The sequence below is a fragment of the Alternaria ethzedia genome (genome assembly GCF_023757985.1).
Source record: "Alternaria ethzedia strain BMP 0044 chromosome Unknown scaffold_38, whole genome shotgun sequence".
NCBI lineage: Eukaryota > Fungi > Ascomycota > Dothideomycetes > Pleosporales > Pleosporaceae > Alternaria > Alternaria ethzedia.
This window is the reverse complement of record NW_026056231.1, coordinates 84,282-100,712: the sequence shown is the minus strand read 5'-3', so window position 1 is coordinate 100,712 and position 16,431 is coordinate 84,282. Positions and strand designations below refer to the sequence as shown.

General features: G+C 53.3%; 8 protein-coding genes across 8 annotated transcripts; 5 read left to right on the top strand and 3 right to left on the bottom strand.

Moving 5' to 3' along the window:
* Positions 1-275: 275 nt before the first annotated feature.
* Positions 276-1,347, top strand: J4E87_009713 (uncharacterized protein; the record flags this gene model as incomplete). The annotated part of the gene is made up of 4 exons (XM_049381287.1): positions 276-567; positions 616-747; positions 808-938; positions 988-1,347. The coding sequence occupies 4 exons, from the start codon at positions 276-278 to the stop codon at positions 1,345-1,347; spliced, it is 915 nt and encodes a 304-aa protein (XP_049228954.1).
* A 154-nt stretch (positions 1,348-1,501) lies between these two features.
* On the bottom strand, positions 1,502-2,101 carry J4E87_009712 (uncharacterized protein; the record flags this gene model as incomplete). The annotated part of the gene is made up of 1 exon (XM_049381286.1): positions 1,502-2,101. The coding sequence occupies one exon, from the start codon at positions 2,099-2,101 to the stop codon at positions 1,502-1,504; it is 600 nt and encodes a 199-aa protein (XP_049228953.1).
* A 273-nt stretch (positions 2,102-2,374) lies between these two features.
* J4E87_009711 (uncharacterized protein) lies at positions 2,375-3,026 on the top strand (the record flags this gene model as incomplete). Its single annotated transcript, XM_049381285.1, has 2 exons — positions 2,375-2,582; positions 2,632-3,026. 2 exons carry the CDS (start codon positions 2,375-2,377, stop codon positions 3,024-3,026), a joined length of 603 nt encoding a protein of 200 aa, XP_049228952.1.
* Positions 3,027-3,688: 662 nt separating this feature from the next.
* J4E87_009710 (uncharacterized protein) lies at positions 3,689-5,159 on the top strand (the record flags this gene model as incomplete). Its single annotated transcript, XM_049381284.1, has 2 exons — positions 3,689-4,282; positions 4,332-5,159. The coding sequence occupies 2 exons, from the start codon at positions 3,689-3,691 to the stop codon at positions 5,157-5,159; spliced, it is 1,422 nt and encodes a 473-aa protein (XP_049228951.1).
* Positions 5,160-5,743: 584 nt separating this feature from the next.
* On the top strand, positions 5,744-6,622 carry J4E87_009709 (uncharacterized protein; the record flags this gene model as incomplete). Its single annotated transcript, XM_049381283.1, has 1 exon — positions 5,744-6,622. The coding sequence occupies one exon, from the start codon at positions 5,744-5,746 to the stop codon at positions 6,620-6,622; it is 879 nt and encodes a 292-aa protein (XP_049228950.1).
* Positions 6,623-7,213: 591 nt separating this feature from the next.
* On the bottom strand, positions 7,214-8,759 carry J4E87_009708 (Delta(14)-sterol reductase; the record flags this gene model as incomplete). The annotated part of the gene is made up of 2 exons (XM_049381282.1): positions 7,214-8,627; positions 8,686-8,759. 2 exons carry the CDS (start codon positions 8,757-8,759, stop codon positions 7,214-7,216), a joined length of 1,488 nt encoding a protein of 495 aa, XP_049228949.1.
* A 455-nt stretch (positions 8,760-9,214) lies between these two features.
* J4E87_009707 (uncharacterized protein) lies at positions 9,215-10,447 on the top strand (the record flags this gene model as incomplete). Its single annotated transcript, XM_049381281.1, has 3 exons — positions 9,215-9,570; positions 9,682-10,189; positions 10,289-10,447. The coding sequence occupies 3 exons, from the start codon at positions 9,215-9,217 to the stop codon at positions 10,445-10,447; spliced, it is 1,023 nt and encodes a 340-aa protein (XP_049228948.1).
* Positions 10,448-11,068: 621 nt separating this feature from the next.
* J4E87_009706 (uncharacterized protein) lies at positions 11,069-14,386 on the bottom strand (the record flags this gene model as incomplete). Its single annotated transcript, XM_049381280.1, has 1 exon — positions 11,069-14,386. One exon carries the CDS (start codon positions 14,384-14,386, stop codon positions 11,069-11,071), a length of 3,318 nt encoding a protein of 1,105 aa, XP_049228947.1.
* Positions 14,387-16,431: the final 2,045 nt, after the last annotated feature.

Genomic DNA, 16,431 nt, shown 5'->3' with positions numbered 1-16,431 from the left:
ACGACTAACGTGTTTGACATGTCTGACGCCCATCACAGTGTCACTGCTTGTCCTACACGGCTGGTTAAGTCGTACTGATGTCCAATTCGTTACGAAAGTCGTACGTAGAAGATTATAGGGATAGACGGTGTTGAGTCCCAGTCGTCTGGTAAAGCGACTTGGGGGGACTCGCATCCCTTGCTGCGATAGCAGGTCTGTCGCGATTTCCTTGCTACTCTCTCATCGTCGACCAGTTTCCGATCTCAGAACGCGTGTATCTGAACTGCAATCTCTTCATGTTCGACATCCTCCGCAATCGTCCTCGACACGAGCGGTTACTACAACACGACTCCGAGTGCCATGACGACGACGACACTCTTTTGCCTGGCTCTTCTTCGTCGACCTTACTGACGCTTAAATCACCAGCGTTCCAAGGATCGAGCCGCGATGTCCGAGTCGCAGTGAGGACCCTCATAGCATGTACCATCGTATACGTAGGTGCTGCTTTGTGGATAGCCTTCACTGTGAACAGTTCAGCTTTGATCTCCGACCCAGATGACTTTTGTATCCATCATGTTTCGCGATACTGTATGTAACGGACTCTCGAAGAACACATGTCGGTACTGATGGCAACAGCACCGGTCGTCCGGGATGTGAAACCAAATTGGCATACGCAGTTGTTCAACGGTAGCTTTCTTCATCAGAACATCTATCGCCAACCAGCAGGACCAGAAGTTGATGCTGCATGGGATGCGCTGGGTGTCAATTGTAAGTCGATCGTCTAGCAGTACCAGCAACGCGCACACTCAGTTCTGATTCCCATACTAGATCGGAGTGTTGTGATACCCGACGATGAAGCTGAGCGAACCGGATTGCGGCACGACCAGGTGAAAGTCAGCCAAGAGTATGGAGGTGGCTTCCCAGCGAACGTAGAAGGCCTCCATCACTTGCACTGTCTGGTATGCAGCAAGATCAGGTAGCAGACAATACATCACTAACGTTTCGAAGGACCTTCTCCGTAAAACCCTATATTGGAACTATTCCTATTATTCGGCAAAGAAGGAAGGACCCTTCGTCAATAGCGAGTACATCGTGCGAGTACACACGACGCACTGCTTGGATATAATAAGGCAGGTGCTCATGTGTAATCCAGACGTAGGTGTACTTGGTCAAGTGTGGTGGCAGGCCGACACTATGCCAGACCCGACGCCATTCGTGGACTTCAACACAAGGCACCGATGCCGGGACTATGAGCAGGTTCGAGAGTGGGCGGAGGCGCACCAGCTCCCACCAGAGACGGAGGTGAACATGAGCCGTTTCTACGAGATGCCGAAGCCGGGAGATTTCATCTTCCCTGAGATCCCATGAGGGTCGTGGACGCTGAGTATGTCAGTGGACGTAGCTGAGAACTGTTCGGTCCTTCGTAGCAGTATGAAATATCTCGCACGTGTCCTTTCCGTGACAGCCTGTGCAATATGCGCTGCGATAGTAGATGTGTGCGACAACTGGCGCAAGGCCTTGTTCAGTTCTGGCGGGGCTTCACGACGCCATCGTGCACAATGTAGTAGACGACTGTGCTGTCCGTGTCTACCGACGCTAATAGTACGCGCTTCGTTGTTCTCCAAGGGTTGGTAGGGCGGTCCCCCTCTATTGTCGACGCGTCTGCTGCCGGCGGGACCATGGTGATGGCATCGAAGACGTGGGCCAGCCGACGCAGCGTCCACTTCTCGTTCAGCCTGGTGGGCAGTATCCATTCACGCTCCGGCTCTGCCTTGACATCCAAGCCACCTGCCTCGCCATCGGCGCGCGCCTTCCGTTCGCGGTCGGCTTTCTTCAGCAGCTCCACCTGCTCGTCGGGGTGTACGTAGAGACGGCGCGGGGGCAGCCCAGAGACCAGCGGGCGGGGAAGGGGCTCGTGAGTAGTCGGTGAGTGCGTGTGTACGTGGAGGTCGGACCAATAGTGCTGGTACTGGAGGTTGTGCAGTATCTGGCGGGCGAGCGATAACTCATTCGGAAGGTGGCTTGATGCTGCGGCTGCCTCGGGAGCGATTGATACGAACGTCTGCAGCGCGGCGGGCGCAACGGCACGTTTCATCTCTGTCGTTACGGCGACTGTCGTCATACTGGAGGCTGGGCGCGGAGAAGTGCTGGGGGACTATTGGTGGTGCAAGGTTTCGCACGTCGACGAAGCTACTCGGTTGTGGAAGGAGCGAAGATCTCAAAAAACACCCCGCCAGTCACGCGAAGGCTGCCGAGCGACTATGGGAAGGGGCGACGCGGCCTAGGCAGCAGACAGCGTCCATTCTTATAGCTTGTCCAGTTGGGTTATTTTCGCAGTTCAAGACTCCTTCGAAACTTCCAAGAAACATTCAATCATCTTTCCAAGGCCGTCGTCATGCTCGCAGCAATCTCCATCCCCACACTTCTGCTTCTGGCTAGCGTTGCCGTTGCCCAAGACGATACACCCTCAGTCGCGACCTCGCCATTCGTCAGTCCTACGCCGGAGTCTGAAGCACTGTATACTATTCAGACTCAGACCGCTACTGATGATGTCGACCCATGGTCGTGCTACATGGAGTGCGTTCAGCCTCCATGCCCGGCATGTAAGTACACCCTCTTCGGCCTGTCGCGCAATGTGTTTAACAATAGTAGGCACCGGCAGCATGATGAGCGTTCCCCCGGTTTCTATGCCCAGTGTAACGGACGTGTCCGTCATCCCTCCGGTTTCCATGCCCACCGTGACGGACGTGTCAATTCCACCACAGTCTGGCATCTCCGTCGTCACAACGCCTGTTCCTATGCCCACTGTAACGGACGTATCAATCCCCCCTCAAGACTCCACTGGTGCCATGTCAATTCCTGAGGGCGAGACTCCCATCTCTAGCGGCGCTGTTGACACGCCTTCTTCGAGCCTTGGCTCAGCCGCGAGTGCGACTAGCTCTGGTCTACCAGAGCAGACAGAAAACGCTGCCGCAGCCAGGGGTCGCGACATGCCCGTCGTTGTCGCTATTGCCGGCGCTCTGGCTTTCTTGTGGGTATTGGGTTGAGAGCGAGGGTGTCAGACTGTTCAAATCAGTTGTTTGTTTTGTGTTGTCAATGCGACGGCTGCGTTGGTGCGCGTCGGAGCGACTCCGGTTGCCAATACTGCATGCACTCGAACGATAGGACCATTGTAGAAAGGTGCATTCGCAGTAAAACTCTGCTGAATACGATACATAAACAAAGAACAATAATCATCCAAGACTCTAATGTATCTCGCAAGTCTAACCGTGACGCGCGGACTGCGACGCCATTACGTGTGGCGAAGTACCTCTCGCGTATTCGTATAGCCACCCGGGCATCTAACGGTGGCTTATACGCGCTGCACGTCAGTGGGTCTGGGGTTGGCAGGAGCCGCGTCTACAACAATCTAGGCCGTCTCCTTCCCTCCACGCCAGCGCCAACACCATATAACCTTGGGTGCCCAGCACTCGCAACCATGTCGATTTTCAGACGGCTCCTGCTATTCTTCGAAGCCGGTTTCATACAAGCACCCCTATACCGGCCCAAGTGATAGCAACCGGAAAGCAGGGATCTCGCCAAGGCACTGTGACATTGCCAATCGTACCAGCGATCAACAACTTGGCTGACACGTCGAACCGCACACGCGCTTCAACGGGGCGAATCTCCTACAAAACAAGCGCGAGCGTGCACTTCACTCTCGCCAGCCATGGCTTCCCCGAATAGCAACGTACCAACGCCAGTGCCGTTTCCTCAGCCCGAGGGTATTCGCAACCCTACCGCAGAGTCGCCCTCTACCAAGACGCGCGAACGAACCTCCACCAATGCCTCCATCGTCTCCAACAAGATCCGTACCGCGACTGGTAAATTGATGGACGTGAACCCGCCGCCCGGCATGTGGGCTGCCGCAGGGACGACTGCCGCCAAAGCACCTTCGATAACGGACATCAGAAAGGGCTCATTTGGTTCTGACGGATGGAACGAAGACTCGCAACGGAAGAGAGCAGGTTCACGAACAAGCCAGGGCGAGCAGCGGTCGCGAGCTTCCACCAACGCAGCATCACCGATAGATCAATCTGAGCGTCCGTCTTTCGGTGGTCAACGCAAGGTCTCGTCGAGCAATGCATTGAACACCGAAGCCTTTCCTGCTCTAGCTGAAGAGGATACAAGACAAGTTGCGGGATACGATGGCTACGACGAGCGGCCCAATACCGGCAGACAATCAAAGCACGGCTCCGGATCCGCGACAGAGCACTTTGACGACGATAGGCCGCAGCAGCCAAAACGGACATCATCAGGACGGGTACGTCTTCTCCTCCACCATCCAGACAAACATGCTAATCATGGCGCAGTATGTCAACGGCTACGTACCACCTCCCAAGTTGCCGTGGAAGAAATCGTTCATGATCGGGCTTAAAGGCTTTTGGAAGTGGTTCCTCACACCCGCCGGCTTTCTCATCACGCTCTACGGCCTGAACGTCGTCGCCTGGGGCGGTATGCTCTTCCTCCTACTCTGTAACGCCGCACCCGCCATGTGTACACCTACCTGTGACGACATCAATTCCCCGCGCCGGAAGTGGGTCGAGTACGATTCGCAAATCCTCAACGCCCTTTTCTGCGTCACAGGGTTTGGTCTCGCGCCTTGGAGGTTCCGCGATCTATACTACTGGGCTTGTTGGAGAATCGGAGGATCAGCCCGCACGGAGACGGGCATCAGACGTCTTGCTGGCATACATCGGGGATGGTTTCGGCTTCCAGGTTCAGATCGGCTGCCTGACAAAGCAGGCGCAACCGTCGTCGATCCCGAAGATCCAGCTGTACCAATTCCCGTCCAGATGATCCCCGACCCACCGCCCACGGCGATTCGCGCCCCACCCACTAAGAGCTGGAAGATGGATTTCGTCATATGGATGAATGTATGGAATACTTTCTTCCAGGTGGTTCTATGCTTCTACATGTGGCACTATAATCGCATCGACCGGCCTTCCTGGGCTACTGGTCTGTTCGTGGCTCTGGGATGCGGAGTGGCGGGTGCTGCAGGCATCATGATGTGGCACGAGGGCAAAAACGTCAAGAAAGTCGAAGGTGTGCCCATGCGTAGGGATTATGGAGACCAGCGAGACGACGAAGAAGCGCAGAACATTCCACTCGTGACCACAGGAGTGGCGACGAAATCCTAAGGAATCTGCCCAGCGCCTTGTGTTGCGCAGCCAGGGATAATGAGAACGCTCATTGGAGCGGGACCCTCCCTTTCCTTCTTGGCGTTTGGTCTAGTTGTGGCGTTGCATTGAACACAACATAGACACATTTTTATGATCGATACCCCAACAGCCCGCGGGCAAGTACCACTTTTTAATAACGTACGCATGACCTTTTCTGAGTCAACGGTTCTTTGTTCTTCTTTCATCACGTCAGCTTTCCGTCGCGCAAAGAAAGTGCCGGAAGTTCCCTCCGGACTTCGCCATAGATCAACCTTATGTGAGCCTCGTGCTGACAAGCTTGCCGAGCTCCCCGGATAGGCCGAGCTGCATGCTAAGCGTTCCCGAAGCAGATCCGTTGATCGAATGACGTATCAACGTCGTACTTTCTACGGACTGGTGACAGTTGCACGCGCTCTTGGTATTTATTTAGCCAAGGCCTTGTGATCGTGTTGTCTTTCGTATTTTGCATCTTCATCTACATCGTACCTACATTTATCTCCAGTCATACCTTCTTCCTCCAAACCAATAACATCATCAGCAAATACTCCGAGAGATTAAAAGACATGGCAGCGCAAGAGTATTATCTAGGTACAGCGGCTGCGCATGAACTGCCAGGTAGCCACCCGCCAAACCCATATCCACCGCAGCCACCAAAGCCGCCACAATACCAACAACCACCTGCGCAACCTCCACGGCCACACGTTAGCAATCCTCCATATGCGAACACGCCACCTCCATCATACTCAGCATATCCTCAGCCGCCTCCGCAACAACCTCATGGCTATCCTCCTCAACAACAGCAACGCCAGTACTACCCAGAGAAGAAGAACGCCCACGCCATGACAGCGCCATACCCACAAACACCACCAGCAGGCGGCTACTACCCACCCCAACAGCCGATGCCCCGAAACAACGGCTACTTCGGTGCCCCTCTACAACCCTACAGAAGCCACTCGCAGCCCGCGCGCGTCCGTTTCGCAGACCAAGACTCCGACCGCAGCACAAGTCTAGGCTCCGTGTCCGACTCGGACGACTACTCTCCACCCCGGCACAGCAACAGCAACAGACACCACCGCCATCATAGCCACTCCACCCGCGACCGTTCCACCTCTCGCGATCGCGACCGCTCGCGCAACGAACGCAGACACAAACCGCGCAAGTCACACTCGTTTGACAAGGCACACGAGGACAAGCACAAGAACAGAGATACGTTCCTCGGCGCAGGCGCAGGCACGATCATCGGGGATGTGATCTTCCCTGGCTTAGGCACAGCAGCCGGATTGGTGCTGGGTGGCTACGGTGGGAGGAAGTATGCCGATCAGAGGAGTAAAAGCGATTATGCTGGGAGCGAGAGGAGGAGTCATCGGGGGAGTAGGAGAGCGGGGGATGATGGATGGGATGAGAAAACAAAGACGTATCGGAAGGGTGCGGCTGTTAGGTGATCACATTTACGATCATGATTATGGTTTGCTCATGCTCTCGATGATGTTACGATTTCTGTCCTTTCTAACTACGGTTTATGACGGGAATGACGTGGGATGATGAAGGAATGACCTGCTTTATACGCTGCTGGACAGCACGACTTTAGTTATTAGTATCAATGTATTCTCAACTTCTTACAACACACCTTCCATTGCATGGTCGGCTTGCGTCATGTGAATAAACATTATTGTAATTTGGCATGTTCGTCTTCGATCGCTCGAGAGCGATAGCGCTACATGTCCATCTACCTGTCCCTACATTTTCGGCGCACGTCTTCAATCGTCTTCACGATAGCGTTGCAGCCGTTTTCCTACTTCCGTCGCGCTCTCCATGATGTATGTCTTTGACCGGCCGTGCGGTAGCATTCCATCTTTCTCCCCAATAATGATACATGGATGTATGTCTTCAACCGAACTTGCGGTAGCATTCCACCCTAAGCCTCCAGATATAAATACAAACAATAACATAAACAGTGCACGTCTTCAACCGCACGAAGCGGTAGCGTCACACCCTGATCCTGACATCCAATCAGAAGTCTTGGAAGAGACCTTCTAGTAGATGCCAGGTACGATCCTGTAAGGGACAAGCTCGACGTAGCGGTCCCAATCTTTGCCGTACTTCCTGCGGCACTTCTCTTCATCACGACGCTCACGGTGGATGAGCAGGATAGCAAAGTAGACCATGAAGAAGTAGGTGAAGATCATACCCCAGCCCTTGGCCTCACCAGGGACGGCGTACTTTCCGTAGCTGTTCTGGTAGAAGTAGGCATCGGTTTGAGCTGCTGTGATGGGAGACTGAGCCGCGTTTTTGATGAGGTAACCAGACATGGCAGTAGGTAGAACGTAGCTCCAGCTCATGAACCAGTCGCCAAGGTAGTTGATGTGACGCGCCATACCCCACCAGCCACTGATCAAAAGCTTGGAACCTGCGGCTGTCTCGATGCACTTGAGGTGCTTGACACGCGGGTCGTTGGGGTCGGTCCTGAAACGGTTCTTCTCGTTGTTTACAGAGCGGAAGATGTAGTATCCGATACCCTGGACAGCCAACACGCCAGCGATACCAACGGGACCGAGATCAACGGGGTAGTTGGAGAGGTAGCGGGTTTGGATGGAGTATGTGAAGGGCACCCAGACGAGGTCACCGAAGGAAAGCATCATACCAAATCCGTCGGCGATAATGTCGATTGTGGTAAGGATAGCGGGCTCCATGAACAGCGCGTCGAATGTGTACACGGTGTGGGCGATGGTGACGAGGAGGATGCTGTCAGTGACGCGGCCGAAGTTGCGGTATTGCTGCATGATGAAGGCCAAGTCGAGGATGATCCATCCTAGCATTCCGGGGCGAAGCTCACACCATGCCTTGATGTCAACTTCTCCGAAGATGGGCATGTTGACACGGGGGTTCAGCTCACGTCCGATAAACCAGTCGTAAAGCATGTTTCCGGTACGGCCACCGGCAGCAAGCTCACGCATAGACGGGTCCTTGGGGTGCTTGACACTGAAAGAAGCGACGTAGCAGTAAGTGGCCAGGAAGTAGGAGATGAGAATGTTGCTCGTCAGGATGCCGACGTAGTTGTCGGTGATAAAGGTCCAGACGGGGAACTCGGCACCCTGAGAGATGGTACCGGCAGCGAGAAGAGTCATGATGAAGAGGGCTGAGTTCCAGGCATTGAACCTGTACTTGAGCCTTCCGCCGCTCCTGAGCTCGGTACCCTCAACTTCCTGGCCAGGAAGGAATCGGTAGAGGAACAGACTCAGGAAATAGTAGGCCAGGGTACCAAGGAAAGCCTGGGTGTTGAGTAGACCCGAGAAGCCAGTCCATCCTACCTCCTTCTTCAGCTGCTCGAGAGTGAAGCTGTAGGGGTGGAGAAGGATAGGCGCCGGACATCCAGAGATGTCATTGCACAGAAACGTGAAGACGTACACCAAAACTGGAAGACCGAAAGAGATGATGAAAGCTCCGGGGCTGGAACGAGGTTAGCGTTGTGATCGTCAGGGCGCGCAAAAGTCGTGGATGGACTTACGGTCCTAGAAACTCATAGCCATGAGGCTCTTCAGCCAGCGACTTAGTCGCCTTGTCAGTCTTCGCTTTCGACATGTTTTCAATGTCGAATTGTCGCGTTCTCCAGCTCTTTCCGTTCCGGCTGGATCCGCCGAATGAGGAAGCTCGAGGAATAGGGGTCCGGTCGCGTCGTCACAACAAAGGTTCCTTGTCGCAGTTGTTGTCTTCGCCGAGGGTGAGTGTCGCGCCGCCTGAACCAAAGACAGCCACGGGTGCAGTGTCCTATATAGCAATGAACGAGGCTGGGCGCATCAGACGATGAAAGGGATCTCGGATTCCATTGCAGCCGTAATGACGCGCACACGCCATCTTGGCCGCGCTAACTGCTTTGGGCGCTACCGCCCGTCGTTACTGCCGCTGCAAGGCACTCGACATGGAAGGCGCGGCGCCGGAAGTCAACGTGTTGCGAAGATGGACAATCGTATCAGCTCCACCTTCACCGTCACCACGCCTCGACCCTCATAGTGCGTAGTGCGCTGATCAACTACGCGATGATATCCCTACTCTACTCGCTCCTGCTTCTGGCAGCGTCGGGCCCATTCGCAGCGGCGGCTTCGGACAAACAGCTCAAGCCATGTACCGTCATCTCACCCACGTCCGAGCGCTTCTTCGACCTGAACCCTATGCGCCGCCAGCCACCATCAGAGTCGGATGGCAAGAAGAGTAGCAAGAAGGAGGGCGAAGAAGGCAGCTGGCATGCCAAGGGCTACGACTACAATGCCAACTTCACAATCAACTTCTGTGGACCTGTAGTGGAGGAGCTGGACAAGGTGCAAGATCTAGACAAGGGCCTTTGGAAGAACGTCAGCGCATTCTACGAGAGAGGAGACAAGCAATGGGCTATTGGGTGAGTCTCACATCCTATGAAGTGGGAATAGAAGGAGGGGTTCAAGGTGCTCGTTCACAACCAGGCAGAACAACCCATTGAGGCGCAATGCTGACACCTTGCGATTTCCAGTCTCGAGAACTCAGAACCCATCTTCCGCGGTCGCAAGCTCATTCTAAACTACACCGGAGGTTCGCTCTGCCCAGATCTGTCCTCGAAATCCAAGCGCGCGCTCGAGCCCACCTCTCTTGACACCCGCGAGATCATTGATGGCGACGATGACGATGACAAGGATGACGGAGACAAAAAGAAAGGCTCAAAGAAGACTGAGCGCCGCAAGACTACCATCATCTCTCTGCTTTGCGACAACGACCCGCTCGCGAAAACAAGTGTGTCCTTCGTCGCGGCAGTAGACGATTGCTCATACTTCTTCGAAGGCCGCTCGCCCTTCGCATGCGGCGGCGTACACCATGATACCCAAGCTCTAGGCCCCGGAGGCGTCTTTGGTGTCATCGTTATGATCGCTGTAGCCGTATACTTTGCTGGTGGCTGCGTCTACCAACGCACCGTCATGCACCAGCGCGGATGGAGACAGCTGCCCAACTACGCCATGTGGGCAGGCATCTGGCGCTTCTTCTCTGTAAGTCTACTCCGCTGTTGTCGTAGAAGGAGTAGTAGTAGCGCCCGGTGGTGATGACAGACGTTCGAATGTCTTGTTGGTGTTGCTGACATCGTGAAGGACATGTTCATCATTCTTACTTCGTCGTGTGCGCGCTTCATGCCTTCCCGCCGGGGCTACAGTCGCGTCTCGCTCGGCCAGGATAGCGGACGGAGGGGACGAAGGAATGAAGATGAGGATAGGTTAATAGACAACCTGGACGAGGAATGGGACGATTAGACGTGGCAATACATTGGTATCGGGCATGGCATAACGACGCGGCGTTTACGGAGTTTGGTTAAGGACAATAGACGCTCAGGAGCGCTTGAACAAAAGACTTGTTGACTCTGACACCTTCTTCTGGGGAAAAGTGAACACGCTAGAGCCTACATTGACATTAGATCATTTACTTTGCGTTTCCCCATCTTGATGTAGGCTCCAGAGTGTTCGACTTTTCTTTGTATGAGATGCTGATACATTACCGATGGGTTCACTTTCACGAGTGCACGTTCATGAGATGTTTTGAAGACTGCATTGGTAACGCACTGACACCAAGTATCCATTTCTCCACCCGGCCCAGAACTGAGTGGCTAAAGACACCATGTACACCGGAGAAGTACCGACTGAAATTGCAAGAAAGATCGCCCGTTCCTCTCGTATTATCACCGAAATAGACCAGTTCCTCTCGCATGTGCTCGCGAGTCAACTTAATCAGGCCCTTCATATCAACTGATTCGGGGGAGGAACCCTACTATTCTGAACGCCCGCTTGACAAATCGACTAACGCCTGGGGTATAAAGCAGCGAACCATGAAGCAATACGGATATCGACGGCTAAGATGATGCTGTGTCGTGAGCACACCTACATCTCCTCATCTACCTCGTCGTCGACTCGGGCACGCCGGTCGACATGGTCGCCACCGTTCTTGGACACAGATGATTCAGTCTCCATCGGAACTGCCTCCTCAACGTCCTCCTCGACGGAGTCCTGTGCGGAGTCAACGATGCTGCGGTCGTCCTCCACGTCAACGTCCATCTGCTCTTCTCCCTCGGCTGTAATGTTTTCTGCATCTTTGTCTGCTAAGATGTCGCCACGAGCGATGGGCTCAAATTGCGCATCGATGTCTGCCAAGATCTCTCTGATTTCCGACCTCAGCTCCCTCTCTTCTTTTGATTGCAGATTAAGGGGCTGACAGCCGGCCGCGCCACCAAGCACTCGGGTATAGTCCCTGTCCATCTGCACGAAAATCTCATCAACCTTGGTTTCCATTGACTCTTGTAGTGCTTTACACATGTCGTCAAGGTGCTTGTTGACTGTGGCGATGGCTTCATGGAACATCCTGTGTCGCTCCCGCTCCACATGATCTTCCATGTGTTGTTTCATGCGCTTGTAAGATCCAGCGCCACGCTCTTCTGTGCACACATCGTATACATCATGCATGATGCCTGCGATACAAGGGCTGAAGTCACGGTTCGCTTCCCGCTGGAGTTCGTTCATTTGAGTGATGAGCGTGACCCCAAGATCCTTGAATAGCTGCTCGTAGTTGCAGACCTGTGTCTTTAAGATTGAGAGATTCGCCAGGCCAACGCCGCTGGTCCTCGCACGCTCTTCTATGGCTTCGTGAAACTTGTGAAGAAGCGTGCCTGAATTGCCGATATACGCATCAAATGCTTTTGGAAGGCGCGTCTGGAAGGCTCGCTCCCAACCCGTTGCTAGTTGCTTGATGATGGGATCCACAAGATCGGAGTTGAAGTCACGGTGGCCGGCCGCAGAAGAATGATAAACGCCGTCGCGTCGAACGACAGCCTTGTAGGATCCCCACGCGAGGCCACCTTGATCCTTGTAACCCCAAGCATGTGCTGTAGCTGGTGCAGATTCAATGGCCTTGTTGATGAGCTCTGGGCATTTGTCGAAGATTTGAGTCTTCATCTCAGATCGCATCTCTTTGATGCAAGCACCAATGGCTGCCTCTAATCCTTTCGTTAACTGAGTAAGCCGCCGCCCTAGGTAGCTGGCCTGCTTGCGCTTTTCCTCGTCCGTCATCTTCGAACCCGCCCCGTGGTTGGACATCCAGAGGTTGAAAGTGGTTAATATCTGGCAGACGCTGGTCAAGAACGCGCGGCTAGTTTGGATGCGTCCGCCTTCAGTAAGCTTCTTACAATGGTTCTGAAGTTGGGGCACTTCTGTCTCTTCGGGTGTTAGGAATCCGGGCACTTCGTCGTCTTTTTGCATTCGGTCGCACATCTTCTGGTATGCGCGACTGCTGACGCAAAAGACTGGCAGAGACCTAGCAACCTGGCTGTAGTCGCGCATCTCCTCGTCGGGATTAAAGTTGTCTTCGTCTTCTTCGGCCGCGTTTTCCTGGTCGATTTCCTTGATGCCGGCAGCGAAATCCTGCTGAATAGCCGATTTGGAGTACTGGTTTCGGCCTGCAATACAGATGCGGCTGATCTCAGCTTTGATTTCATCCTTCTGTGCTTCCAGTTCTCGAATTTGAGGTTTCAAGTCGTCCATAGAGTGCTTGATTGCTATCCCTTCTCGCCTAGCGTTCTTCTTCGTTTCCCTTAGCTCCTTTAGTTTCTCTTTGATGTCAGTTTCGGATAGCCGCTTCCTTTCTCCCTGGAATGTGACTTCGTCGTCGCTCCTAGACTCATCGGAATCGGAATCCTCAAAATCATCATCCGTATCGTCATCGAAAAGCTGTTTCCTTTTGCGTGCCTGCTTATTCGAGACGGCCTTCTTGCGTTTGTGAGTCTTGGTTTGGGGTGCGAACACAGATTTCCCGTCGTCCAGTTGCTCCTGGAGTGATTCCCACACCTCAATGTCCTCACTTGCGCTTGACATCGCAAGCTTATAGACCTCTCGCGATTCGTTCAACTCTTGAATCTTGCTCCGAATCTGCTTTATCTGCTCATCGTGGCGTTCCTGTTCTTCTTCAAACGTTGCAACATTCTCTTCGAGCCCGAGACTGTCGATTGCTTCAGTGATAGAGATGTCATCTGTCTTAGAACAGATGAATGTAACACTGGAAAAGCCGCCGTCGTATTTGAGCTGCCGTTTAAAAGAGTCTCCAAGCAAGGTTTTAGCGGCTTTGTCGTCCACAGCTCGATTGATAGGAGCAACGATCCAAAGGCCAGTGCATTGCTTCATATAACCCTGAGCAACAGCAGCTCTCGCAGCGTTGCTGTCATGAACACCCGGCAAATCCACAATGACTGCACCAGTCGAGAGCGCATGACTCTTCGTATAGATTTTGACGACCTTGATCAAGGGCCAGTACTCAGTTTGGAAAGCTGGCTTGGAGACCTTCTCCTTGTTCTTGTCCTTCTTGGCGACTTTCTCTTTACTATCCACGTAGCGTTGGAGCTCTCGATAGAAAGACTGCGGTCTAGCCGTGCGTATCTTTTTGGTAGTTCCAAGTACGTCGACAACGGATCGCTTGGACATGAGCGAAGGAATGGTGCAGTCACCTAAAGCATCTTTGGCGACCGACGGGTAGACGGAATGGAACTTTGCCCATGCAACACCGGCATCAGAATTGGGATCCTGCGCCTCGCGCGAGAGAGAACCATTCTCGGAAAGGAACTCACGCAAAAGAACTGTGAGTTCCTTCTCCCAGTCCGCCTGGCTGATGAACTCAATCTCGGCGCAGTATTTAGAGCCTGGGTCGGTGCTGCTGTTCCACGAGATCTCGGTAACCACCGCAGTGCAAGCACGCATGCAATTGGTGGGTACGAGCCGCTCTTCGTCAAGCATAGCGTTGATGACGCTGCTCTTCCCAGCTCCAGTATTGCCCACTACGCCGACCACAGTGCGCTTTCGCTGCGCTTGGGGAATGAGCTTCTCAATGGCTTGTACCCATGCCGCAGCGTCCGTATTAGATGTTGAGTATTTTAGAAACTTGTCTTTAAGGCTTGCGAGAACTTTGAGCGATGTGGAAACGCCAGCCTCAAGGATGTCAGGGTCTCGTAGCTCAATGACTGAGCGAATGCATCGATCAACGGAGCCCAACTCTTCTTGGACATCTTGTTCCGGCGAGGCATCTCTGTTGAAAATCTTTTCCGGGTCAAAACTGCTTTCCGGCTCCACATGGCCATCTTGGGCAAGGGACGTATGTTGCAAAGGAATTGGCGACTGTCTCTCCTCCTTGACGGCGGAACAATTGTTCATTGGGTACATCGATGGTGCCGCAGGACGCGCATCAGTAGGTTCACGATGAGCAGCTTGCGCTGCACCCTCCGTAACTGAAGCAGCGGTTGATCGAGGAATTGCCTGGCGGAAATTGTCCCCTGGAATTGACGGTGTGCTTAGTTCACTAGAAGAGCGCCGTGGTAGCTGATGAGATCGGTTTGGCACAGAATATTGAACAGGAGACCGTGATTGAGACCACGGCGGATACCTATCTGAGTCGAGTGCAGGTGCGCGGCTACTCAAAGTACTGGTATGCCTCGATGTCAACGGCGAAGCAAAGCTGGGATTATGTTGAGTTGCCGAATGGCCTGATGCACCATGAGAGGAAATGGAGGCTGTCTCAGCACCATAGCGTAGTGGTTCTCTTCCCATTGTTCCAGGGTTGACATGGTTGTTTGCTGTTTGTTTAGCATCGTGACCAGATTCAATCTCCTGGTGCCGACGCGGGATCTCGGCTTGAATGAGCTCTTCCCTGAGCGATGGAGGGTCTTGTGTTTGATGTTGTACCGTTGCGTTGAGCGGGTCTACGGCATTGAAGACCACGACACTGTCTTCCGGCACTAAGAATGACTTGACGATATCGCTTTGGTCGACGACACAGCCTTTATAACTAATGCGAACACCGATAAGATCATGCCGTTTCTCATAAGTATCCTGAATCTTATTGATAGGAATTTTCTAGAAGCAGGTCAGCGGATGGGCGTGGTACTGCATCGGCGCATTCCAGGTATATTCCGCGCACATTGACGCCGCCAAAACATCGTTATTTCGGAACAGGAAAGGCTATAGAGCTTACATTGTGGCCTATCATCCATAAGAAATCGGTTTCCTTGAAGTCATCCCGCGTAGACTTGCGGTGATCGAGCACACCAATCCAGCACCGGCGTGCTTTGAGCTCCTGTTGTGGTACAACACGCTTGGCGCGTCGATGGAAGTCGTCCCAGTCCATTGCTAGGTTATGCTCATGAGTGAGATGCTGCGGTAATGTATTGATGTATGCAGAAGCTGATTTGACGCGTTAGGCAGGAGCTACCCACGGGTGCATGCAGCTTGGGAACTAGCGATGGCGGGGTTGGCGGGGTTTGCAGGATGGCGTGACTGAGAGCATTGAAGCATTGGCCAGTTGTTCGTCGCTAGTGCGTGTGACGGTGAATGAGGAGATTGAATGTGCTGGATGTGACCAACGGTCCCCGAAGAGCAAACAGCGGGGCAAACGCGTCTGAACACGCTAAGACACGCCAGCACATGACGCCAAGCCTTTCGACGCGTCCCGATCTCGCTGCCGTCCTTTCGTCCGAAACTTCACTCTGTGATCATCATAACATCACAACATTCATCAGTCTTCAAAATTATTGCATTCTTTGAGGGCGGGCTTCGCTACTTCTAAAGTTCCTAGTATGCGCACGACGCTAAGAGATATTAATTCGATTGTTACTTAGGTACCTCCACCCGCAGCTCGTTGCGATGACGCACTCCATTCACGACGAGAACGATAGTCTGTCACAAGTCATGCAGTAGCTCGAAGCTATTCGCAGCATTGTACCAACTGGATCGTTTCCCTGGACATGTTACGAAGATATGAAGGCGCCCCAGCCACCCACATGAGCTCGGAACGACAGCATTATTGTCCACGCATCTACATAAAGCGCGCCAAATCTTTCAATACGTTTAAAAGAATAGCTTCCGGCTGGTTCAGGCACATGTGCGCGCACGTAGAGCGGTCGTTATCACATTCATCTCTCGACATACCCATATGCCACTGTCCGAATTTTCTCCGAAGAATCGATGGGCATCGCTGCACAATGCGTCCGTTTACCTCACTGGTTCACAGTGATGAAGTCTCTTTTACGGTGACTTTCTCATGCTCACCACAATGTCTCTCGAACTTCTAGGAACCAAGTGTTGTTTCTGCATTGTTCTAGTCTGGCCACCCTTCTTCTTAGCTGGCAGGCATGTCGTTCATTTGACTCACCGCTTTGTCTCATTATGTTGCGGTTGGCTCTCCACAATGGTCATGCCCCCAATATGTATAC